We start from the raw sequence: 25,993 nt of genomic DNA on the forward strand, positions 1-25,993 counted from the left end.
CCTGAAAGGAGAAAGCTAGCTGTGTAAAGATGAAGGAGAAGAGCATTTCAGGCAAAAGAATGACATGTGGAAAGGCCTTAAGTTAGGAAGAAACTTGGTGTGTTAAAGAAACTGAAAGGCCAGCATGATTGGAGCAGAATGGCTGAAGGGTACGGATATACAAGTTGATTTTGGAGAAATAGTCAGGGCTCAAGTCATGTGGGTGTTCTGGAACTGTGGTAAGGAGTTTGAATTTTACTTGTAGTACAACAGTAAGTCGGTGGACAGTTATAGGCAGGGGAATGATCCGATTTATGTTTTTAAAAGGAGGTATTTTGGCTCTTGTAAGGAGAATAGATTGGAAATAAGCAGAAGCACAGGGACTAGTTGAGTTTTGAAGTACTTCCAAGAGAACGAGGGGTCTTAAACAGGGTGACTGTAGTAGTGATGAAAAGGAGTGGACAGGACTGAGACATATTTTGGTGATAGTCTCTAGCAATGATATCCAATAGAAATGTAATATAAGCTACATATGTAGTTTTGCATTTTCTTATAATCCATTAAAAAAAGTAAAAATGAAACAGATGAAATTAATTTTAATAGTATGTTATTTAGGGATGCCTGGGTGGCTCAGTCAGTTAAGCATTTGCCTTCAGCTCATTTCATGATTCCAAGGTCCTGGGATTGAGTCCCACATCCCGCATTGGGCTCCGTGCTTAGTGGGGAGCCTGCTTCTCCTTCTCTCTCTGCCTGCTGCTCTCCCTGCTTGCGTGCTCTCTCTGACAAATAAATAAGATCCTTAAAAAAGTAATGTTATTTAACCCAGTATATCCAAAAGATCATTACAACTTATATTTCTTATAAAATGTTAGTAAGGTACTTCATGTTCTTTTTCTTTCTATTACATCATTTAAATCTGGTGTGTATTTTTCGTTTATAGCACATTTCAATTTAGACTAGCCACATTTTAAGTGCTCAGTAACTATATATGTTGGCTAGTGGCTACTATATAGAATAGTACAGGATAATAGAGCCTTCCATACCTTGAGTATTTTGTAAATTCTTATTCTACATAGGTAAGCATTATAGTAGTTAAGCATATCAACTTTTGGAGTTAGACATAAATGCCCATGAAGTCCTTCTCCAGCTCTTGGTAACTTTATGTCCTTGTATCATAATGTCTTTAGTCCTTAGTTTTCTTATGTGCAAAAGGGAAAATAATCATATGGATGCTGCCAGGATTAAATTAAATAATGTATATAGAGTACTTAACACAATGCCTTACCAAAACAATTCCTCAACAAATAGCTTATTACTATCATTGTCAACTATTACAAATACACATATATTTTAGTATAGTACATGGATATATTATTGTGCAGTGGCGTCAGATGGATTTTGCTTCCAATCATGGTTTAACCTCTTAAATCCACTGTAGACTGTGTAAATTATTTAATCTTTCTGAGCCTGTTTATTTAAAGTGTTAACAATACCCACTTCATAAGCTTGTGAGAATTAAATGTGTGTGTGGCAACGAGTTCAAGAAATGATATTCAGTAAATGTTACATTTTTTCAGGGCACCTGGGTGGCTCAGTCGGTTGAGCATCTGCCTTTGGCTCAGGGTCATGATCGCAGAGTCCTGGGATGAGCCCTGCATTGGGCTCCCTGATCAGCAGGAAGCCTGCTTCTCCATTTCCCGCTCCCCCACTTTTCTCCCCGTAAAGTTAAGCTTCATTATCCTCACTCGTAAAAAGAAATAATGCATAAATTGTAGAGTGTAAGGATTATAAATAAGATATGATGTGTACCTGGCACATTAGGTAATACAGTGTAGACACTCAATAAATGCTAGCAAGTATTGCCTCTCTTTATCCTTCAAGACTAAGCTCAAATGCCACATTCTTGGGTGAGGCCATTCCTAAACTTATCAAGAATTGATTCTCTTTTCTCATAGTACTTTATATTTGCCTTTGTCTTAGTCTTCAAAATATATATACATACTTCCTCTCTGGGCTGGGAGCCCTTTGAGGTCAAACATTTTTTAATTCATCTCATTTCATTTCAAGCATTCAGCATAGTGCCTGACACTTACTTGGTAGTTGCTTACCTGAGTTTATCGATACACTCCTGGAATGTGTGCATATCAGTATTTGGGGAAGAAATATAGCATAGTGATTAAGATCAGGGACTTTAGTGTTAGATTCTTGGGATCAAATTTAAAAAGCCATTCGTAAATTGCGGGTCATTGGGTAACTTGTTCAATCCGTCCTGGCCTGTTTCTTTACCTGCAAAAAGAAAACACCAATGTGCTAGAATTTAAACAAGGCATATATGAGGTATCACCTTTAAAGCACTTAGCCTAATTCCTGGCACATAAAAAATGGTCTGTATAGAGTGTATGCAAGTTTACATGTATGTAAATTGCAAAGTAAAGTGAAAAATACTTTGCAGCCTGGGTGGCATACTGTTGTGTAATTCAGAAATTTGCAAGGATAGCTCTATCCTCATACCAAAACAATTGTTCATTCAATTCTTTGCTGACTTTCTTTTTCTTTCTTTTTTTTTTTTTTTTTGCATTTTTCTCTTAATTTTCAGATAGGCATTATTTATAAAGCTAAAGCTTATTTTTAGAGCTAATGAAGAAACTATGAATTGTAGTTAAAAAATATTTCAACGTTCTATGGTGAAATGTGTAAAACCAGAAAAATAGAAAGCTCTTTCATTAAGGTTATTTTCTAGCAGGACTCTCTGCTTTTCTGATTCTCTCAGGAGAAGTAATAGTTATTCTTAACAGTCGACACTTTACAGATTTTATTTATTTATTTTTTTAGAGAGAAAGGGCATGTTCATGCTGGGTGGGGGAAGGAGCAGAGGTGGAGGGAGAGAGAGGGGGAAAGAATCTCAAGCAGACTCCCTGCTGAGCGTGGAACCTGATGTAGGGCTGGATCCCACAAGCCCGAGATCCTGACCTGAGCTAAAACCAAGAGTCAGACACTTCTGACTGAGACACCCATATGCCCCAACAATTGACACTTTACAACAGAGCACATGCAGGGAAAATATTACACGAGGTTTATAAGTAAAATATTTTATAGGAAGATTTCTGATATTTTCCCTTAAGGATCTTAGACATCAAGAGAGTATATTCTATATTACCTAGGGAAATTTTAGGTCAAGTCTGTATTTATTTAAGAAGAAAACCCTAATTGCCCTTAGAATTTCTATTTCCATAGTATGGAGGACTTTTATCCAAATAAAAATCATGGCCCTGACTCTGGAATTGGAAGTGATAATGGAGAGAAACGATTATCTACAACGGAAGTGAGTCTTTTCTATTGCTGATCTATTTTATTTTAAAAGTTTGTCAGAGTTTTGAAATATGTAGACACTTGTACATACTTGATTTACTTTGCTTAAGAAATATCATTATTACATTTTATGACTTCAGATGAAAAAAGGACATGTACATTTTTAGAAGCAGAGCATTGCTATTACCATAATATTTTTTGGTTTGAGAACTGGAGATGTAAAGCAGATATTCTATTATGTGGAATTAAGACAACTTAATCCTCTTCTATGTTTAAAATGCCTCATTTGTACTTTGTGCTTATTCTTTTCAGCCATCAGATGATGACACAATAAGCCTTCACTCTCAAGTCTCAGAGTCAAATAGAGAGCAGACGTCAAGAAATGACAGTCACTCAATAGGAAGTAAACCTGATTCTCAGAAAGGTAATTCATATGGTACCTGCTAATTTTATTTCATGTATATTGCTCTTATTAAAAATGCATTTTGAAAAATTTTAGAATCTTCAGTCAGTTCTTTTATTGAAAAAATAGACTATTATTCTAAACAATACAGTATGAAAGTACACTGTTTACTATTTATATTTTCTAACAAATATTAATCTGTAATTAGACCAAGAGGTGTATGATTTTATTGACCCCAACACAGAAGATGTGGCAGTTCCTGAACAAGGAGATGCACATATTGGATCATATGTCTCTTTCCTTAAGGTAAAGAAAACTTTGAACAAATACTAATAGCATACTTTCCTTGATCTTGTGAAAGTATACCACATAGATTTAAAATTATAACTTTCTTTTATATAAGGGGAAAGAAAAGGGTCCTGAGAAATCTCAGAAAAATGAAGAATTGGGAGATGAAAAAAGGTAAGCATATAGGAATTCTCAAATTGAAATGTTACTTATACATGAAATACTTGTTAGGTATTCCTACTTGAGAGTACTTTGGAAAAATTTAATTTTTGGTTCATTTACCTTTCAGATAGTTAATTTATAACTACTTCATTTGTCTGCATTCCTCAATTAAACTGAAAATTATAGTAAGCAATTAAGCTGAGTGTAGTATATACATTTCCCCTGCCTCCCAGAAGTGTAATTCTCCTATTATTATTACCGAGGAGGACTGTATTTTCACATACATTGCTTCATTTGAGCTCTTTAGCAACTCTTTAAAATAGGTGAATTTTTTTTTTTTTTTTTTTTTTTTTTGCATCATTTAGTCAATAAGGAAACAGACCTGCAGTTTCAAGTGTCTGGCACTCAGGTCTTCCAACTCTTGGTCTAATACACTTTCCATTTCATCAGGCTGGTTATAGTAATTTTATGGGTATTTATCCCTGTATTTTATTAAAATCATTCCACTTTGGATCTTTTCTGTATCGTTTATCTTATGAAATGCTGGAATATGACTTGCCATATTTAGTCACTCCTTAAAGTTGCTTCGTAGCTGTAGGAAGGAAAGAAGGATCATTTGTTGAATACCTGCCATGTACCAGGATCTGTGCTATGTGCTTTCCCATGTTTCTTACTTATTTTTATTAAAAAAAATTTTTTTTTTAACAGTTTAAAAAAATTTTTTTAGCAGTCTGTACACCCAACATGGGGCTGGAACTCATGACCCTGAGATCAAGAGTAGCATGCTTTTCCAACTGAGCCAGCCAGGTGCCCCTAAGATTTTTTTTTTTAAGTTCTATTTATTTAATTTCTCTACCCAACATGGGGCTCGACCTCATGACCCCACGATCAAGAGTCATATGCTCTTCCAACTGAGCCAGCCGGATGCCCTTCATGTTTCTTATTTAATCTTTACTAAATCCTACAGGGTTGATACTGTTTCTATTTTTACAGATAAGGAAGGGGGAAGCTTGGAGCCTTTAAAGTTTCCTGCCTAGAACCACTTAGATAGTGTCCACTAGCACCTAGGGTGTGAATATAACTCTCTCTGATCCCTAAGCTTTTCTCTTTTCTCTACATTGTGCTTCCTCCAAGTGACCTCACTGGTAACTTTTTAATCAGTTATGAATTAGTCATCTCTGGTACCCCATAAGGTGGTACATTGCTTTGTCTTGTACTCTTTATATTTCATTTTTCTCTTACTTTCTCATCTTATCTCATGAAGACAGTTGTATTAACTTGAGTGTCACAGTGGCATATAAGATATAGTCAAGATACAAAGTCTTAGGATTTGATACTTTGTTTTAAGTGAAATACTTTTGGGATAAAATTACTAGAGTTTGGAGAACAACTTACTTAAAAATTCCTTTGTTCTTTATGAATGATTAAAAATTATGTATTTTAATGAGCATTTTCGTGCAAATTTGCCAGTCTTACTTGTACCTGTTTTGTATTTCTTCTACTCAAACATTTTACATGGAGAATTTTAACATTATGATGAATAAACTGATAAAAGTAGGGTGGTTTAGTAAAATTTTCATAGCACTTGATATTTATAAAGTCAGGCATATTAAAGCTTTGTAGTTCTTATTACACTCAAGACTGGGGAGTATGCATTGTTAAATTATAAGAAATTACAAAATGGTAATACAGTTTACTTTGTTAGCCATTAATTATATTAATATCACCAGTATGGTACATTTCCTATTGAATAGAAGTTAGATATGTTTTCATATTCCTTAAATATTCCTTATTCCTTATTTTAATATTTTAAATACAAGGACATTAGGATTTTAGCTTTTTACATGATATTAGAAATGAAAAAGTGGTTTCTGTTTCTGGAAGCTGGCATAAAATATCATCTGCCTTACATTTTGGATAACCATGTTTGTGTCACCTTTCAGACTTGGGAAAGAACAGTTACTTGCAGAGGAAGAGGATGATGATTTGAAGGAAGTAACTGATTTGAGAAAAATAGCCGCTCAGTTATTGCAGCAAGAGCAGAAGAACAGGTATTTTTTCAGTAATGAGATTTAAATAGGCAGACTTTATAATCATTAAGTGATTATCAAAGACTATCAAATGAAGTTTCCAGTAAACAATAGGACCATCTTAAGATCTATGTTTAGGGACTAACTACTAAAAGACAATAGGGAATAATTAGGAGAAAAGTGTAAAGTTAATGTACACAATTGACATATACTTTATATTCACAGTCATTTTATTTAATTATTGTGTAGGTATCTCTTTTATTCTTGTGTGCTAAATAATAATAACTGATTTATTTGTTGATAATCCTTTTAGCTCACAATAACAGATATATTATAAGTGTTACCCCCTAAGTACATGTCATGTGTATGTAGTGCACTTTTTATCAGATTCCAGATTACTTGGGATATGTGTAAACTCCTTAAAATTGAATGGAACTTTATAATGGTTGATTTAATCAGCATGATGATTTGGAGGTCACAGGTTCACTTTGGTGTGTTCCTTGGTCAATGACGATTTTTCCCTCTGGCTAGGCTTTCCTTACATGCCATTGGCAATAAGGAAGATGTATGAATGACGATAGAATCGGTGCAAGTCCATTTTTAATACAGAAGTTCTCTGTGCTGCTGAGGGTCAGCTATTACGCCATCTTCACGTACTGAGAGTACTATATTTATAGTTCTGAAATAATAAAGGAGATTTGAGTGTTTTTTTGTTTTGAGAAAACTAAAAGAATAATTTTGTTAAATTTATCATGGGTAGCTAATAAGTACTTTACTTCTCTTAACCAAAACAATAAATGTTTGTGGGTCACATGACCATGTTTTGGAACGTTAAAAATTTAAGTACACTGGCATTTGCTTTTAGATATGCTTTGAAAAATAATTACTATTGAAACTTATCAAATTGCAAATGTCTGTTTTTAAGGGCCACTATATTTTTTAATAATTACTGATTATTCTTTTTTGTGCAACTACTACATTTATAGAATTAAATCCATACTAGAAAATATCACTCTTCTTTATTCCTTCTATATCTAATGTATCCTCATTCCCAGTTCACGTTTTTCTTCTACTATAACTTTCTGTCACCCTTTTCTCTGAAATTCATTTTCTGATCTTTTCCTATCATTCTTTTCTAATGGGCCTTTTTTTATATTGGCTACTTGTGAGGTTATGTATGTTTTTCTCCCTCCAGTATAATCAAAGTATTGGTTGTCCCCATGGTTTAAGAGGTTTATGAAGCAAGCCACCACCTGCTCTATGTGGCTTAAAAAATAGTTAAGTTTCTGTCTCTTCTACCCAATAGTTGAAATGATTGTATTTATCATTATGAGCAGAGAATACTGATTTTAAAAGAACCCACAGCAATATTTATTTCTCTGATTATGTTAAAAATAGTATTGGAGGGCATAATTTTAGATTTTAACAATATCATATATATCATTTCTATATTTTTCAGTTTTCTACTATTTTTCTTGTCTTCCTATAACTTGAATTATTCTTTTTGGTTTAGAAACAATATCAAGTGATGTTTTGTAGGTTTTATTGTGATAGTTTTGTAATCTGTAAAAAATAACACCTAGCACTGTGCCTTGTACATGGTAGGTACTCAGTAATACTGTTATTAGTTAATTGATTGCTTGAAGATGAGATTAACAAATTTAAAGCTAAAAGGAACCATTAATTTAGTTATGTTCATTCTGAATAACTTGTTATTTTTTTAGATGTATGCGAAAGTAATTTCTCTATATCTGCTCTTTCTCTTCATCAGCCATTTCAGACATTAGCACACATGGATATAGATCTTTTGATGCAGTGACACTAATGTAATAATTATGTCTTATTTTGGAAGGCCTTAAAATATTTATGAGATCTGGTCATAATGTAAAGAGCACATTTTACTTTTAAAAAATCTGTAATTTATAGACAATTTAAATTAGATCCTTAGCCAGTTCTCTTCTGTTAATGGCTGAACTTAAACTGATCTCAGAAGTTTTGTATGCTGATTTTCTCCACTAAATAATTTCTTCTCTTCTTCTAAAATATGTTGCTGTTGCTCACATCTCTTAGATGCAGATAATTAAAATTTTTGTTTGCTATTACAGTACTTGATTTGAGTGAGTCCAAAAAAATCAAAAGTAATCTTCTATAAAGATATATCCATCCCTTAGAGGATTTGATGTTAATTGTACCTTCTCTGGTTATAGATTTTCTCTTTCACACCATATTGTGCTTTTGATTCCAATTTTATTAATGAAAAATCTGAAATGCTATTTAAAATTGCAAGTCAGGGATGCTTGTGTGGCTCAGTCGGCTAAGTGCACATCTCTTGATTTTGGCTCAGGTCGTGATCTCAGGGTCATGAGATCAAGCCCTGCATCAGCCTCCATGCTCAGAGTGGAGTCTGCTTGAAATTCTTTCTCCCTCTCCCTTTGCCCCGCCCCCTGTTTATATGGGTTTTTCTCTCTCTAAGTAATAAATCAATAAAATCTTAAAACAAAATAAGATTAAATTCTAAATCAGGAGTTATAACATTTCACTTAAAGTTTTAAAGTCATTATAATGTTTTTGTTTATTGTCTTGATTTAAAAGGATTTATGTGGAGTAAAATTACCCTCGCATATCAGAAAGTACCACCTAGAACTCCTCCTCTGACTCTATGCTCCTTAACTATTCTTTAGCTAGCTACTAGTTGAAGGTAAATGTAGTGTTAGCTATCAGCTGAAAGAAGCCATGCATGTACTCCCAAATTAAAGGCAATTAAAAAACTGCTTAGAATGAAATCAGTGATCGGGGCGCCTGGGTGGCTCAGTGGGTTAAGCCTCTGCCTTTGGCTCAGGTCATGATCCCAGGGTCCTGGGATCAAGCCCCACATCGGGCTCTCTGCTCAGTGGGGAGCCTGCTTCCCCCTCTCTCTCTCTGCCTGCCTCTCTGCCCACTTGTGATCTCTGTCAAATAAACAAATAAAATCTTAAAAAAAAAAAAAAAAAAGAATGAAAACATTTATAGTTCTCTTTTTTTTTTTTTTTTTTTTAGAGTTTTTATTTATTTGACAGAGATCACAAGTAGGAGAGATGTAGGCAGAGAGAGAGAGGAGGAAGCAGGCTCCCTGCCGAAGTAGAGAGCCCGATGTGGGGCTCCGTCCCAGGGCCCCGGGATCATGACCTGAGCTGAAAGCAGAGGCTTTAACCCACTGAGCCACCCAGCGCCCCCAATGATCATTTTCTTAAGGAAACTTTGCCAATTGTTTAGTTCATACTATTCTTAAAGGTGTCTTCTATTCTTTAAGCAAATTTGTACTAGTACTTGGAGGATAAAACTACCCTAGGAAAATAACAAGAGGGTATTGCACAGAATAATAGTGAAAAAGGGTGGGAAAGAAAAAAAAAAAAAGGGTGGGAAAGGAGATGAAATAAGCTATCAAGTAGATAACTCACAAGTGTTCAAAGTCTGAAGGCCGGTTTTTAGAAGACTGCTCCCTCTTTGAGATGCATAGATTAAGCTACTTTGTTTTGACAGTTTATTGTTGAATATTTAGAAGCTAATCTTTACCCCCTTGTTAAAGTACTGGATTATTTCTACTTGTATTTGGGTGTATCGAAGTCCCTCTGAATCAGTGAAGCTCCCTATATTAAAAATAGCTATTCTGCAAGTTTTTAATCTTCACTGTAATTTGGGAAATTAAAAAAAAAAACTATCATCTTAAAAAATTATCTTAACTGTTTTATTCTAAATTATTTAGCTCATTTTTCAAATGTCCACCAACACTCTTATCTAATTATTAGAGAAATAGCTACTGTTCTTTTTTTTTTTTTAAAGATTTTATTTATTTATTTGACAGACAGAGATCACAAGTAGGCAGAGAGAGAGGAGAGAAGAGGAAGCAGGCTTCCTGCTGAGCAGAAAACCTGATGGGATCATGTCTTGAGCTGAAGGCAGAGGCTTTAACCCACTGAGCCACCCAGGCACCCCTTCTTTTTTTTTTTTTTTTAAGAATTTATTTATTTTGGGGGAAGGGGCAGAGAGAGAGGGAGGGAGAGCGTCTCAAGCAGGCTCTGCACTGAGCATGGAGCCCAACTTGGGGCTTTATCTCATGGCCCTGAGATCAAGACCTGAGCTGAAATCAAGAGTTGGACACTTAACTGACTGAGCCACCCAGGTGCCCCCTGTTCATTTCCTTTCTTTCTTTCTTTCTTTCTTTTATTTTAAGATTTTATTTACTTATTTGACAGAGATAGACAGCAAGAGAGGGAACACAAGCAGGGGGAGCAGGAGAGGGAGAAGCAGGCTTCCTGCTGAGCAGGGAGCCCGATGTGGGCTTCTATCCCGGGACCCTGGGATCATGACCTGAGCTAAAGGCAGCTCCTTAACGACTGAGCCACCCAGGCATCCCCCCACCATTCATTTTCTTATACAGATATTCTTATGTGGCTGAATAAGTTGATGTTTATCTGGCTTCTTAAAATTTGTGTGGTTATCATCATAAAGAGAGGATTACAATATCTATGGGCTTTTGCAATGAATAACTTCAGTTGACTGGTTCCCATTGCATTTTCATTCCTGCTAACTTGTATAGTATTTTCTATTATGTTTTTCTTTTTAATAATGATTTTATTTGCTGTTAAGTGTGTCCTTAGAGTTTTCACTTATTGTGGAAAAATGTACTTCTTAGTACTCTGTAATATGGCTAAATAAAAAAGTAATTCTGAAAAGTTATATTGAAGTATAATTAAGGATCATGGAAAGGAAAATCACATTTTGAGAAGTTTATTATTTTGGTTTAGAATGATAGGAATTATATACATACCCTATTTCATGTGATTTTTTTTTTTTCTTACCATATATATGAATGTTTCAGTTTGAGGGGGGCATCATGTTAACCTCTAGCTTGTTATAACTAATTAGGTCGTTCTCTCAACCCTTAAAATCTATCCATTCTTTCTTTTCTGCTTGCTTTACTAATGACTTCCCTGTCCTCTCCCAAAACATCTTACTTCTCCCATCTTTTGATTTGGTTGATGTACGGGAAATGTGAATACAGATGGAGGCCTTTGTGTTATAGAGCATCATTCAGTGAAAAATTCTTCCAGAGGACCAGAAGCGCAGGACATGCATCAAGGTATCTAGAGTTTATGGAAGCCTTAAGTATTAAGGGGCCAGGTTGGTGCAGCTGAATTTTATAGTCATTTACTTAAAATACAGTACAAGTAATGGGGTTAGGGAAATGTGTTAATAATCTAGAATAGATATTTAGATAATGTAGGTGTTTATTTTGACTTTGAGTATTACGAATAAAACATTAAATATCCATGTACAAACAAATGTTTACATAGGGGAATTCTCAAGTGTATAAAATACATTTTATAGGTAAATGGATCCCAACTTTGTTTATCTGCTCCAATATGATTTATACACATCAGTAATCACAACGCTAATAAGTGTTGCTTGAGGAGAATTTAGAATTTACCATACTGAGGGCATTGTAGTTTGATCCCTCACCTCCCCCTGTCAATAATTCTGACATTCACCCCTCAGGACAGTTCTTACTGTTACATCTCCTTTTTAAAAACCACTCTTTAAGGATGTATTTCTTCCTAATAGTCCTAGATATTTTTTTACCTTAGTTCTTTTGCATTTTGGGATTAAGTGCAATTTTAGTATATGTTCATAGTAAGAAGAATAAAGGTGTTGTCAATCCAAAATTGTTGGTACAAAGCTACACTGCTTTGCCTGTGATACTTGCCCTTGGCTCCTCACTGTGATTTCCTCCTAGGGAGGCTTTAATCCATCCAAGCTAGTGAGGAAACCGGGCTAATGGAAATTGGTTTCTTTAGGTTAACCATCTTTCTGAAATTACAAACTTTAGCTTACAATATCTTTTAGTAGTAAATATGTAGTTTTAATTTTAAATTATTTTCTCCTCCGTGTTTTGATAGTTGACATCTAAAGTTTTTTGAATAAGACATATTTTATTCCTTATAAGACTAAACTTTAAAATTGAGAAGTTATATTTCAATCTAGAGTAAATAAATATTAAGAACTCTTAAATATTTTAATGAGTTATGCGAAAGAAAGTTGACTTTCAGATTAATACTTAGAATTCTATAAAAATATGGACAAGAGTTCTCTCATGATGGTTTATCATTCTTTTCCTTTTTGTTTTCTACAAATAGCATTTCATTTGGGTATTAAAAGTTTGATAAACTTTTTAAAGAATTGAACTTTAACATGGCTTTACATTTAGAAGGAAGACTTGTTATTTGGCTTTTGGCAAAATGGTCATCTGTTCCATCAACATAACTCATGTCATTTGCTGTGCTGGGAAAATGAAATCAGTCATGATGGCACCTAAACAATCTGCATCTCTTTATTTTCTGTGTCAGCCAAAAGTTAGATGGACAGAGGGCAATAGTATGGTTAGAAGATATCCAGGCCTCGAGAAAAGGTTTATAAAAGAAGATGTGTGGAGGAGTTGGTGAGCTTCATTCCTTCATAATAGCCATGGACATTAGATCTAAATAATATATAAACATTGTTTTCTAGCGGAGAGCTTCATGGACCAGATGCAGTTTATTATGGAGATCTTTTATATCATGTGTAAATACTTTTCTCTTTAATGTATTTTGGAATTAATGTATTGATTTACTTCTAGGATTCTTAATCATTCAACTTCTGTCCCAAGAAACAAGCCAAAACAACAAACTATGGAATGCGAAAAGAGGTATAAAAATATCTTAGTCCTTATATTTAGTAGTTTTTAATGAGACTTGATTCTCTAATAGTGATGTTCCCATATGTGGGCTTTAATTGAGTAAATGATACAGATTTAATATAACTAGATAATTTAATGACAAACTGTGTCCTAGCCACCAGTTCAATTTACTTTTGATATAAACAAATTAAAAAATGCTGATTTGATATCTTTTTCTACTCATACCTGCATTTCGTTGTAATGATAGAAGCATTTATTTACTAACTCATTACTGTTGGGAATAATGTGTTTCTTCATCATTGTGTTTGTTCTCTGTTATTGTTCACTTTTTTATTTCATTTCAATTGGGTTTTACTAAATTCTTCCTTATGAATTCAGGATCCAAGTTAATATATGTGAATTCCAGAGAACCCGAAGACCTTGAAAGTTTCTATTTATTTTGTTGGCAGTTTGAAAGTTTGTATTAGGTTCAATTCCTGGGTCATTCCTGTAGGAGGGTTAAGGTCCAAGGCTGGGTGTAGGGTTCGTATAGAAGTATACACAAAGAGAAGTAACATTTCTTGAATGCTTGTTGTATGCAAACTGTTCTTAGTGGGTTAGATGTCTTATCTCATTTAATCCTCATAATAACTCTATGAAGTTGTTACTCTTGTTACCTCATTTTGTAAGGGAGATAACCGAGGCTCAGAAATTACCATAATTTGCTCAAGGTCACACAGCTAGTAAGTGCCACAGTGAAGATTCAAGCCCAGGTTGTCTGGCTGCAGAACCTCAAGTCTTAACATATGGTAACAGGAACATTTTGCTTTCTTGAGATTCACACATCCCACTGATATCTTTTCCTGGATACCTCATAGTCTAAACTGAACTTATTTTTTCCCAAATTTATTTCTTCTGTATAGTTTGCCTGAGTGTGAATGTACCATTACTCAGTCACCAAAGTCAGCAACTTTGAAATTAATGGAAACTTCTCGTGCACCCCTCCCAATCAGTCAATCACAGAGAATTATAGCTTCTTTTCTATTTTTTTTTTTTTAATTTTTTGAAGATTTTATTTATTTGAGAGAGCACGCACAGAGGGAGGGCGAGAGGGAGAAGAAGACTTCCTGCTGAGCAGAGAGTCCAGATGTGAGGCTCTGTCCCAGGAGCCTGAGATCATGACCTGAGCTGAAGGCAGACGCTTAACCGACTAATCCACCTGGGTGCCCTAAAATTATAGCTTCTTAACATTACTTCCATCTCTCCCAACTTCTTCATTCCTAGCACTGCCATGTTGGTTTAGGCTCCATCCTTTTCCTCCTGGATTACCACAACAGTCCCCAGACATATCTCCATTCTTCACTTTTGCCTACGTTTAAGTTTGTCTTCTGCATCGATGTAAGTGTTGGCTCCAAAACCGTCTGTGACTGTCATTTATTATCTTCTACTGGTTATCACTTTCAGGGTAAAGCTGAAAATGCCTAAGTGAACCCGTAAGATTGAAGTGAGTTTCCGCTTACCTTAAACCTTAATCATGCACTCTTCCACTGGCACGTTTTACTGTTAGGAACAGTAATTTTTCTCTTTATCATGATTTCATATCTGTTCTATATCCTGGTTTCTCTACTGGAATTGCCCTTTCTTTTTTTCACTTAGGCTTTCAGAATTCAGTTCAAAATAAAGATGACTTTTTATACTCAAGTCTAGAAACGTTCCTCTACTCAAATTTCATTAATTGGATTTAACCCACTCCCTCCCTTTTTGAGTACTGATTCTGTTATCTTATATATTTGCTCTCCTTAAAGTTTGTGTTATTACTTTGCTCCTCACTTCTTTTCATTCCCATCTTAAGCTGCCTCCCCGATTCCTGATATTCTCTTGAGAAGGACCCAATTGCCCAAACCTCAAAAGTGTGATACCTAATCCTGACCTCTCTTTCATATAACTATTAGTTCTACTTTTCTCATTTTCAAAACAATCACTCAATTTTTTCTTTAAAAACAAAATTAAAAAAAAGTTTTCTGGTAAGAATTAATGTAGCTTTGGTGCGCCTGGGTAGCTCAGTGGGTTAAGCCTCTGCCTTCGTCTTGGGGCATGATCTCAGGGTCCTGGGATGGAGCCCTGCATTGGGGTCTCTGCTCAGTGGGGAGCCTGCTTCCCCCACTCACTCTCTGCCTGCTTCTCTGCCTACTTGTGGTCTCCCTCTGTCAAATAAATAAATAAAATCTCTTTAAAAAAAAGAATTAATGTAGCTTTATTGTTGCAAAATTACAAAACTTGGCAAACACAAATAAATAAATAAATATCACCTATTTTCCCACTCTCCAGAGATGACAAGTCATAGTATTTTGGTGTTTTTCCCTTTAGAGCCTTTTTCTATCTGTGTGCATAAATATTTGCACATGCATGTGTGTATGTATATACATATACCAAAGAGTTGTATAACCTGTTGCCTACTCAACACCTCCACTTGGATGTATAATAGGCATATGAAACTTTTTATTTTATTTTATTTTTTATTAACATGTAATGTGTTATTAGCCCCAGGAGGCATACGAAACTTAACTTTTCAAATCCACACTCTTAATTCCTCCTTGCACCTCTTGAATTTGTTTTTCCTTAATTTTTTCCCATTTCAAAACATGTCAACTCATCCTTATATTTTTTTATTTTTTTTTTAAATATTTTATTTATTTATTTGAGAGAGAGACAGTGAGAGAGAGCATGAGCGAGAAGAAGGTCAGAGAGAGAAGCAGACTCCCCCGTGGAGCTGGGAGCCAGATGTGGGACTCGATCCCAGGACTCCGGGATCATGACCTGAGCCGAAGGCAGTCCTCCAACCAACTGAGCCACCCAGGCGTCCCTCAACTCATCCTTATAGTTGCTCAGCTCAAAAACCTCAGAGTCAACCATAACATGTCACTTTCTTTCACATGCCATATCTAATCCATTAGCAAATAATGGATTTGCTATTATTTGACTCTGCCTTCAAAATATACCCCAAATCTAATCACATCTTACCACCTCCACACCTACCACCCTAGCCCTCACCATGTCTTCTAAAAATTTTTTTAATTTAATTTTTATTATTTATTTATATTAGTTTTACTTTTTTTTCCTTCTGTGTTCTTGTTTAAATTCAAGTTACTTAACATTTAGTGTAATATTGGTTTCAGGAGTAGAATTTATGGGTTCATCACTTACATACAACGCCTAGTGCTCATCAACAAGTGCCCTCCTTAATACCCATCACCCTACTAGCCCATCCCCCACCCACCTCCCCTCCAGCAACCCTCAGTTTGAGATCTCTGTAGTTAACAGTTTCTTATGGTTTGCCTCCCTATCTGTTTTCCTCCTATTTTACTTTTTCTTCCCTTCCCCTGTGTTCAACTGTTTTGTTTATTAAATTCCACATACGAGTGAAATCACATATTTGTCCTTCTCTGACTGACTTATTTTGGCTCTAGCCGTCTCTTAACTTCAGTTATTAAAAAAAGCCTCCTAACAGGTTTCATGCCCTTGCTTTCCTTTAGTCTGTTTTTCAAAAAAGCATCAGATTTTTATCTTTTGAAATGTAAGTCAGATCATGTCACTCTTCATAATTCTCTAATGACTTCCCATCTCGTTCAAGATAAAAACTAGAGTCCTTTAAGGACTTAGAAACCTCTACGTTATTTGGCTCCCTCCTGTCTTCTTTCTTGCCTGGATCTTCCTGGTTAGTTAGTTGCTCTCTAGCTATACTGGCCTCCTTGTTGCATCTCCATACACCAGGCATTTCCTGCTCCCTCAAGGCTTTTGCCTCTGCCTGAAATGATTTCCCCCTAGATAGCCTTATGGCTTGTTCCCTTGGCTTCCGGTTTCTGCTCAAATTTCACTTCATTAGCAAGGAGTTCCCTGGACAACTTAAATAAAAGAGGATGCCTCCCCACTTCTTTGTCCTTTTTCAATACCCTGTTTTATTTTTGTCCAAGAACGTAATACCCTCTGACATTCCAAATTTATACATTTTTTCCATCTGGCATTCTGAATATATACTACTTTGTTTACTGTTTTTCTTCACCACCACACCACTCCCTTGGCACACTACAATGTCAGTTTTATCAGTTATTGAGAGAAGACTATTAAAATCTCCAGGACTAATTGGGAATTTGGCTTTGATGTTTTGTCATTTTCCCTTCATATAGTCGTATACTCTGTGTTAGATACATAAATATTTAGGACTGTAGTGTCCTCTTAGTAAACTTATGCCTTTGTCATTTTGAAATGACATTTTTTATATTTCTGATAGTTTTCTTTGAAGTCTACTTTTCTGATATTGTATAGTCATCTCAGCTTTCTTTTGATTAGTGTTAACATGATAGATATATCTTTCTCCATCCTTTTATTTTTAACCTACCTGTGTTTTTGTGGAGAACGTTGATTTCTTGTATTTAGCATATGGTAGCACCTTCCTTTTGTATTTAATTTGAGAATCTTAATGGCATTGTTCATATTGTTTATATTTAATGGAATTATTGATATTAATGGATTTAAATCTACCATCTTTTGTGCTTTTGTCTTATCTATTCGTTATACCCATCTTTTCTCTTTTTAATTTTATTTTAAAATTCCCATTTATCTCCTTCATGGCCTTATTAGCTATAATTTTTTGTTACCGTACATTAGTGATTATTTTAGGATTTAACGTATAGTGTTTAACTGGAATGCCTGGGTGGCTCAGTCGTTTAAGCATCTTCCTTTGGCTCAGGTCGTGATCCCAGTGTCCTGGGATCGAGTCTCTTCTCCCTCTGCTTGTGTGCGCTCGCGCTCTCTCTCTCTTTCTGAGCCAAAAAAAAAAAAAGAATAGTGTTTAACTTATCACAGTCTACATTCAAGTGCTATTATGCCATTTCATATGTTGCATAACTTTACAACAGTATGCTTCTGTTTCTTCCTTTTTGGCCTCTGTGGTGGTGTTATTGTATATTTTACTTATATATGTTATAAACCCCATAATACATTGTCATTATTTTTGCTTTAAAGAGTCAATTATTTCTTTAAAGAGATTTAAGTAATCAGAATAATGTCTTTTATCTTTCCTCCCTTAACTATCTCTAGTAGCTCTGTATTTCCATGTATAGTTTTCTTTCTACCTGAAAGAGAAGCTTTAAGACTACTTTTATTACTGGTCCACTCTTGTTGAATCCTTTCAGCTTCTGTATGAGAAAGTCTTAGTTTTGCCTTCATTTTTGAAAGCTATCTTTGCTGATACAAAATTTTAGGTTGACATTTTTGTTTTCTTTCAGCACCTTAAAGAATTTTCTCCTCTGTCCTCTGGATTAGATTGTTTCTTATGAAAATTCTCTTGTCAATGTTTGTTTCATAGAATCTAATGTGTCTTTTTTCTCTGGCTGCTGCTTACAATTTTTTTTTATCATTTATTTTTAAGTAATTTGATTATGAGGTATCTTGGTGTAGTTTTCTTCATTTTTCTTTTGCTTGGAGTTCTTTGAGCTTCTGAAATTTGCGGGTTTATTGTTTTCATGAAATTTGTAAATTTAGGGCCCTTATTTCTTCAAAGATCTTTTCTGTCACCTGACCTATTCTTCTGGAACCCCAATTATATTTATTTTAGGCTACTTAAAGTCTCCCACCAGTCGCTGAGGTTCTGTTCAGTCCTCTTCAATATTTTTCTTTCTGTCTTTGATTTTTCTTTTTAACTTTTTTAAAGCTTTTATTTATTTATTTGACAGAGAGAGAGTGAGAGAGCACAAGCAGAGGAAGCAGGAGAGAGAGAAGTAGGACCCCAGGATCATGTCCTGAGCTGAAGGCAGGCACTTAACTGGCTAAGCCACCTAGGCACCCTCTGCATTTGATTTTTGATAGTTCTTTTACTAAGCCTTTTACTAAGTCTAATCAATTTTTTTTTTAAAGATTCTATTTTTAAGTAATCTCCATACCTAATGTGGGGCTCAAACTTATAACCCCAAGATCAAGCGTCTCATGCTGTGCCTACTGAGCCAGCCAGGCACACCTCTTAAATGTCCAATCTACAGTTAATCCCATCCAGTTTATTTTTATGTATTTTTATTTTTTTGTAATTTTATTTTATTTTTCAGTGTTCCAGGATTCATTGTTTATGTACCACACCCAGTGCTCCATGCATTATGTGCCCTCCTTAATACCTATCACCAGGCTCACCCAGCCCCCCACTATCCAGTTTATTTTTAATTTCAGATGTTCTACTTTTCATCTCTTGAATTTTGATTTTTATCTATTTTATGTCTATTGTGTCTGTACTTAACATATTTAGTCTTTTCTTCTTGCTTCTGAATATTACTTGATTGAATTTTTGATTGAATGCTGGACATTGTGAACTTCACCTTCTTGGGTGCTGGATTTTACAGTATCATTATAAATATTCTTGAACATTGTTCTAGGATGTGGTTAAATTAATTGGCAACAATTTGATATTTGGGGGATTTGGTTTTATAACTTGTTATATGGAATCAGTGTGGCATTTAGTCTAGGACTAGATTTGGCCCCCTACTGGAGGAAGACTTTTCTTAGTACTATAGCTGATGCCCCATGAACTGCATGCTTTTCCAGTCTGGCTGGTGGGAACTGGTATTAATTTATTCATAGTCCTCTCTAAGTCTGAGAATTATTCTGTCTTTCTGGCTATTCGTTCTTTTGCCTAGTGTAGTTTTCTCAGGCATATGATCAGGGCTCAGTACTCTGTTGAAAATATTAAGAATGCTTCTGTAGAACTTTTAAGTTCTTTTTCTGTGCTTTGCTTTTTTTCTCTCTCACTTTGTCCTGTTAATGCCATCCATCTTTTTCACCCTGGCTCCCAGCTTCATCTCCTCAATTCAGGGAGCTCCCTGGACCTTACTTTGTTTCCTCCTCTCTGGGTTAGAAGCTTGGAAACTTTTCCTGCAGCAACCTGATGCAATTATGGGGGTTTCACCTTGTTACCCATCTGTAAGGGATAAAATGTCTTTTTTTTTTTTTTTTTTTCTTGCCTGATACTCAGTGTTCTGGAAAGCAGAATTCTGTATATTTTGTCTGCTCTTTTAGTGTTTTCTGTCAGGGTATAAATCTGATCAATGTTATTCTATCTTGGCCAGACGCAAAGTCTAATTCTTACATTTTGTTATGTTTTGTCAATGTTTAGTTTGTTTCTTTCATATAACTCCCTGCCCCAACATTTAAAAACTTACTGCCCATATTTTTCATATACTTATGTGATTTCATCTTTATTCATACTTAAATCTTTTAGTCATTAACTTTGGTATTTGTTATGAGGTAAGGTAGTTGGTTTTTTCTTCCTCTTTTGCACCCTCTCTCTCTTTTTCTTACTCCCTACCCTCCTCACCCTCTGTTTTTCTTTCTTTCTTTGTGTGTTTTATAATTGGCTAATCAGTTGTCTCAACACTATTTGCTACATAACCTATCATTTCTATGACAATTGTGAATTTCATTTTTTAAATCATAGGTTGTTATATTTGTGGTCCTGTACTTGTCTTCCACTGGAAAATCTATAAATTCTGGATCTCATAATATTTAATTACTTTAATAGAATATATGCAGTTTCCTGGTAGGGAAGTCCCCTTTATTATCTAACTTTTCTCTATCATTTATTCTTCCAAATTAACTTTGAAATTCTTTTATCAAGTCTCTTAATACAAGTCCAGAAATACTTTCTATTTTTTTATTATATTTTATTTCAGCTGCCAAATAATTTGAAATAGTTATACCCATAAAATTTAGTCTTTCTTTTATTTTAAAGATTTTATTTATTTATTTGACAGAGAGAGAGAGACAGCGAGGAAGGGAACACAAGTAGGGGGAGTGGAAGAAGGAGAAGCAGGCCTTCGGCTGAGCAGGGAGCCCGACACATAGGGCTCCAACCCAGGACCCTGGGACCATAACCTCAGCTGAAGGCAGATGCATAGCAACTGAGCCACCCATGTGCCCAATATTTAAACTTTCTAAGAACTTTATACTTATTCAGTTTCCTTTCTAGACACACTGGTAGTTTTTGTTTTGTTTTGTTTTGTTTTGAGAGAGAGAAAAAGAGCACAAACGGGAAACAGGGAACAGGGTTGGTGGCAGAGGGAGAGAGAGAATCCCAAGCAGGCTCCATGCTCAATGCTGAGGCTTGATTTCACAACCACGAGATCATGACCTGAGCTGAAATTAAGAGTTGGATGCTTAACTGGTTGAGCCACTCAAGTGCCCCAACATGGGTAGTTTTTTTTCTTGTAGGTCTAATGCATGTCTAAGTTAAGTTTGCTCCTACTATTTTTGCTTTTCCTTCCTTTTATGAATGAATTTTTTTCCTAATATATTTTATAGCTTGTTATAATTGATATATGAGAAAGCTATTAACTTTTGTATATTTTTTATAACTGGTAAATTTCTTTTAATAATAATAATAGGGTTTTTTCCCCCTTGGATAATCATATTTTCCATAAATTTTGAAAATTTGTTTGTTTCTTTCTAATTTTTAAATGTTCTTTCTTACTGTACAATAGAGAAGTTCTACAACAGTGTTTTTTTTTTTTTTTTTAAAGATTTTATTTATTTACTTGACAGAGAGAGAAAGAGAGACAGATCACAAGTAGGCAGAGAAGCAGGCAGAGAGAGGGGGAAGCAGGCTCCCTCCCGAGCAGAGAGCCCGACGCGGGGCTCGATCTCAGGACCCTGAGATCCTGACCTGAGCCGAAGGCAGAGGCTTTAACCCACTGAGCCACCCAGGCGCCCCTACAACAGTGTTTAATAATAGCTCTAGTGGGCATTTTGTCTGTGTATTTTTTTCAAAGGAACTTCTTGCCTAATAACAAGATGTGCAGTTTACTTTTCCTGACAAAAATAGATAAGAATTTCAACCATAACCCCTGTGTGTCAGAATGAAGGGTTAGAGGTTCATAATCTGTAATTCAATAGTCAAAAAGGCATTACTCCCCTAATCTCTTTGGCATTTAAACAAAATAAATTTGTATAGAATTATTAGATTTTTGTTTTTTGTGATTTAATGTAATAAACATTCTGTTTTTTCACTGTATGTCTAGGTATTACATTTCTTTTAGCCTCTAAAAAGTCCTTAGAGTAGTCTTTTGCATGGGATGATATTAAATAAATGAATTTTGAGTTTTTTAAACGAATAGAAGTGATTGGGAACTTAAATATGTTTTTCTGGACTTTAAGTTTTATGTTATTAGTTCAAACCATAGACATGGGTAAATTCTTTAGATTTCTGGTAAAAAAAAAAAAAAAAAAGAGAGAGAGAGAGAGAGAGGGAGAGGGAGAGGGAGAGACAACTCTTTATTGTTCATAATAAATTCCTAAGGGTAAGTCTAAATTTTTTACCATATTAAGGCATCTTTAATTTTGTAGTGTCACAGCAGATGAAGTTAATTCACCGTTATCACCCCTCACATGGCAGGTAAGAGGAAAATGAATTCCTGTTGTATCTAATATTTTGTTCTCATTTATTTAGTTAAAAGAAATTGTCTCATTACAGCCCTTAGAAAATCAGAAGGATCAAGTAGATGAACAGCAGTGGCCAGAATCTCAACCTATAATCTGGCAGAGTGAAGAAAGGAGGCGGAGCAAACAGATTAGAAAAGAATATTTCAAGGTACTTTTTATTAAATTGCAAAATTTACTTTGTAATTATTAGCTTTGGTTTTAAAAGTATTGAATTGGGGCGCCTGGGTGGCTCAGTGGGTTAAAAGTTTTGAATTAATAAGGTAGCCTATAACTCTAGTTACATGTAGTAAATATGCTATTTTATCTTGGTTTCCCACATGCATAGGTATATATAATATGATCCAGTTAAATATATGAAATTTCAGTAATTCAGAATAATTAAGAATGACTCTGTAGATCAATGTGAATTGTGATTTACCAGATACTTGACAAGAAAGTTGAATGTTTGCTATACTGCTAGTTGTACCAATATGTAGTTATGTTTTAAAAGAACTGACTAGAAAAGTTTTTCAGTAGATTTGTTTCACTATATAGTTCCACATGTATTTGCAATTAGCATTTAACTCTTTCTGTCTAAATAAATGCTACTTACGTGGCTCTAAAAATGCTTGAAAGTGTTTCTCCCCCATTTTTTCTTCTTGCTACCTTAGTAGATTTCTCAAGATGATCTTTCATCTTAGGTAAATTAAAAGTTTAGATTATTTGAATCATCCCAAATTTCTAGTTAACGGGGTTTTAATGAAATTTTACTGTGTATACCCTTATAAATATTGTAATATTATTCATTTGTGGTTAAAGTCTGATGTTTATAGAAACCAGTGGAATTAGCATAATCTTCAGTACTAGTCAGAATCCATTACTGGAATTCCTGACTCAGATGAACAATACAGGAAAGCTTCCCTATGAATACCAAATTCTGTTGTTTTTGTGCACCTGTTCCCCAAGCCTAATTTTTATTCAATAATAATAATTTTATGTAAATATGTAGTTTTATGCTAAACTATAGGTAGTTTGAGGTTTATATCATTAACGGATAGGATTATATTTCATGTTTTTCTCTGTTTGGTAGAAGCGGTTATATGTACACATTGATCGGTTTACTTATATGGGAATATAACATATTTTGAAGTAGTATCATATGACCAAAACAAGAATGTTATGTGTCGTAGCAAGCCTGTGATAAGTTTCATACTTCTATGGTAATTAATTACTGAATCCTTTTATTGAGCTTCATATTACCTGGTCCATATGAGAGATCGTGAAGAAATAAGAGATAGGGAAAAAAACAAGGTCATTCTAAGCAGAACCTTGGTCAGTAGTGGTCAAAGTCTATTTATCCCAGATCTTTACAGATTTGCAGTTATATTTACATTCTGACACTTATTTCAGAATCTCCTCTTACAGTTTATAGGACCTTGAACAAAGGCACTCAGTAAAATTTGTTAGTAGATAAACCTGACGAATGAGTGATGATGTGGAGGAAATTTTAATTTTTCTGACTAATGGAATAGATTTTGGTATTTATTTGATCTACTAGTAAAGTAAAAGCACCTAAATTCTGACAGTTTATCAAAACACTTGAATAGCACTTACTAAGTGCCAGGCACTGTTCTAAGTACTTTACAAGTATCAATTAATTTAATATTCATAACAGCCCTATGAAGAAAGTACAATTACCATTCTTATTTTATAGATAGGGAAATTAAGGCACAGAGAGGTTAAGTAATATGCTGTGCCTCACTTAGCTAATAAGCAGTTGAGCCAAGATTTGAACCCAGAGCTTATGCTACATTGCCTGTTTATCTACTGTGGATAGCCTAATATAAAATGAAAACTTTCAGATCAATACAGTTTTATTGTTTTTAAAAATACAGTAACCCAAGTGAACTTCTCAATAAAGTCTTAACAGAAGTCTCAGTGAGCCTTTAAAAAAATAGTTGTTTGATTTAATAGCATCATTTGTTAAATATTTTATTTTTAAGACTTAAACATACCTCCTATAATATTTCTATTTTATAAGCGCTAAAAGATCGAATGAGGTAGTGTTTGAAATATCCATTACATTATCTGCATTCAACAAATGTTAATTGCTTCCATGCTTTTAGTAAAGTGGGTGCAAAGTTAAGCTTTAGTCATTGGGAAATATTTTAAGGAGATATGTAGTTCTCCTCAGTAGTCAGAAGATGTCAGTGTTAGGACACTGAAAAAAATGGAATGTCAACAGTTTTTTCCTAAGCTGTAAAAAAAGATATAAACCTGAGATACTACTGTCTAAGTCAAAACCATTATTCAGAATTGCCAGTATTTTCTTGTTTAAGACATCGTTGATACCTATGAAGTGTCTTTATTTTAAAAATAAAATTTCTCTTAATCACCCATCTCCCAAGAATCAAAAGGGTTATTCATAGGATATATTACTGAACTTAGTCTGGATTTATAGTTGATTAAACATGAAAATATACTACTTTAGAGATTTATATCCAAATAATACCAAGCTCACTCAGTGAGAGTTAGCTTTGCGCTGTTAAGAAACATACAGAGATTTTGTGCAACTTTATCCCAGCACATGTAAATGACTGAGCCACAAGATTTCTTTGTGTTCCATGGTAAATTATTAATGGCATTGTTGTTATTCAATATATTTATTGAAAGTGTTTGTGTGTATGTTTGTGTGCGTGGGTCTCTTTATATATTATTTCTCAGTTGCCAAGACTGATCTTGGATAGTAACGTTTTTCAGGTAAAAACTTACTGAAACTAAGTAAAAAAGGTTTCAACATATTGGCCAGATTATGTGAGCAAGAAGATAAATTGGGTCAGATTATATGAGTAAAAAAAATCATTGCAGGAGAGTTACACTAACTCTTCTAGACTCCCAGACCACTCTTGTGTAGGTTACTACTCTACTAAATAAAATAATGTCCTCATTGTCAAAATAAAGTCACTGCATTTTTAAAGTAAACATATTTCAGGAAATACATTACTTTATTAAAAATCTCTTAAAGAAAGGCAAATGTAGTTTACATTTTACAGAGGTGTATTAATACTTTTAATAAGACACACAACAAAATATGAACATCTAATTTTTTGATAAATTATGTTTAATGTAAATTAGTAGCTTTAATTTCTTCTAAAAATAATAATACATAGATTTCTCCCATCCAAGTACTAACCAGGCCCGACCCTGCTTTAGAATACATAGATTTCTAAATGCACTTGGTTGATTTCTAAACAAGAAAGTTAAAAAGCATTAATATAACTATACCATATTAGTTTTAAGGATTATTTGATTTATTGAAATACCGTATGTATTTGTCTACAAATGTATCTTATTTCTGTTATGATAAAATATTATAATGACCCTTAAATAAATATCTGATTTCATAAATACAGTATATCTGCATTTAAAGGCTAATGCCAAGGAAAATATTTTTATGTATTTTCTCTGATCATGACTAATTTTATCCTAGAATAGGGAAGCTAACTGGGTTTGTGAAATAACCTGATTTGTTTTGTTCTGAGTCAATGGAGTTTGCACAAGTTAATGGCTCTTCTGTGAAATTAACATAAGCTTCAGAAGTGAACTGACCTTTTTTGTTTCTCTGGTTTGTAAATAGGTCTTTACTAAGTTATTTGAATTTAGATATAATAAACT

General features: G+C 34.3%; 1 protein-coding gene across 2 annotated transcripts in view; it reads left to right on the forward strand.

The window, feature by feature from the left end:
* Positions 1 to 25,993, forward strand: part of LOC111160974 (leucine rich repeats and calponin homology domain containing 2) — a 99,553-nt gene that overhangs the window by 46,623 nt on the left and 26,937 nt on the right. For both annotated transcript variants that reach the window (XM_022524387.1, XM_022524388.1), the window contains exons 7-14: positions 3,214 to 3,301; positions 3,601 to 3,712; positions 3,900 to 3,997; positions 4,095 to 4,153; positions 6,085 to 6,192; positions 12,824 to 12,892; positions 22,244 to 22,292; positions 22,371 to 22,487. In XM_022524387.1, coding sequence (XP_022380095.1) covers positions 3,214 to 3,301; positions 3,601 to 3,712; positions 3,900 to 3,997; positions 4,095 to 4,153; positions 6,085 to 6,192; positions 12,824 to 12,892; positions 22,244 to 22,292; positions 22,371 to 22,487 — 700 coding nt within the window. The remainder of the gene's footprint in view (positions 1 to 3,213; positions 3,302 to 3,600; positions 3,713 to 3,899; positions 3,998 to 4,094; positions 4,154 to 6,084; positions 6,193 to 12,823; positions 12,893 to 22,243; positions 22,293 to 22,370; positions 22,488 to 25,993) is intronic.

Source organism: Enhydra lutris, unplaced genomic scaffold (genome assembly GCF_002288905.1).
Source record: "Enhydra lutris kenyoni isolate GAN:26980312 unplaced genomic scaffold, ASM228890v2 scaffoldscaffold80, whole genome shotgun sequence".
Classification (NCBI taxonomy): domain Eukaryota; kingdom Metazoa; phylum Chordata; class Mammalia; order Carnivora; family Mustelidae; genus Enhydra; species Enhydra lutris.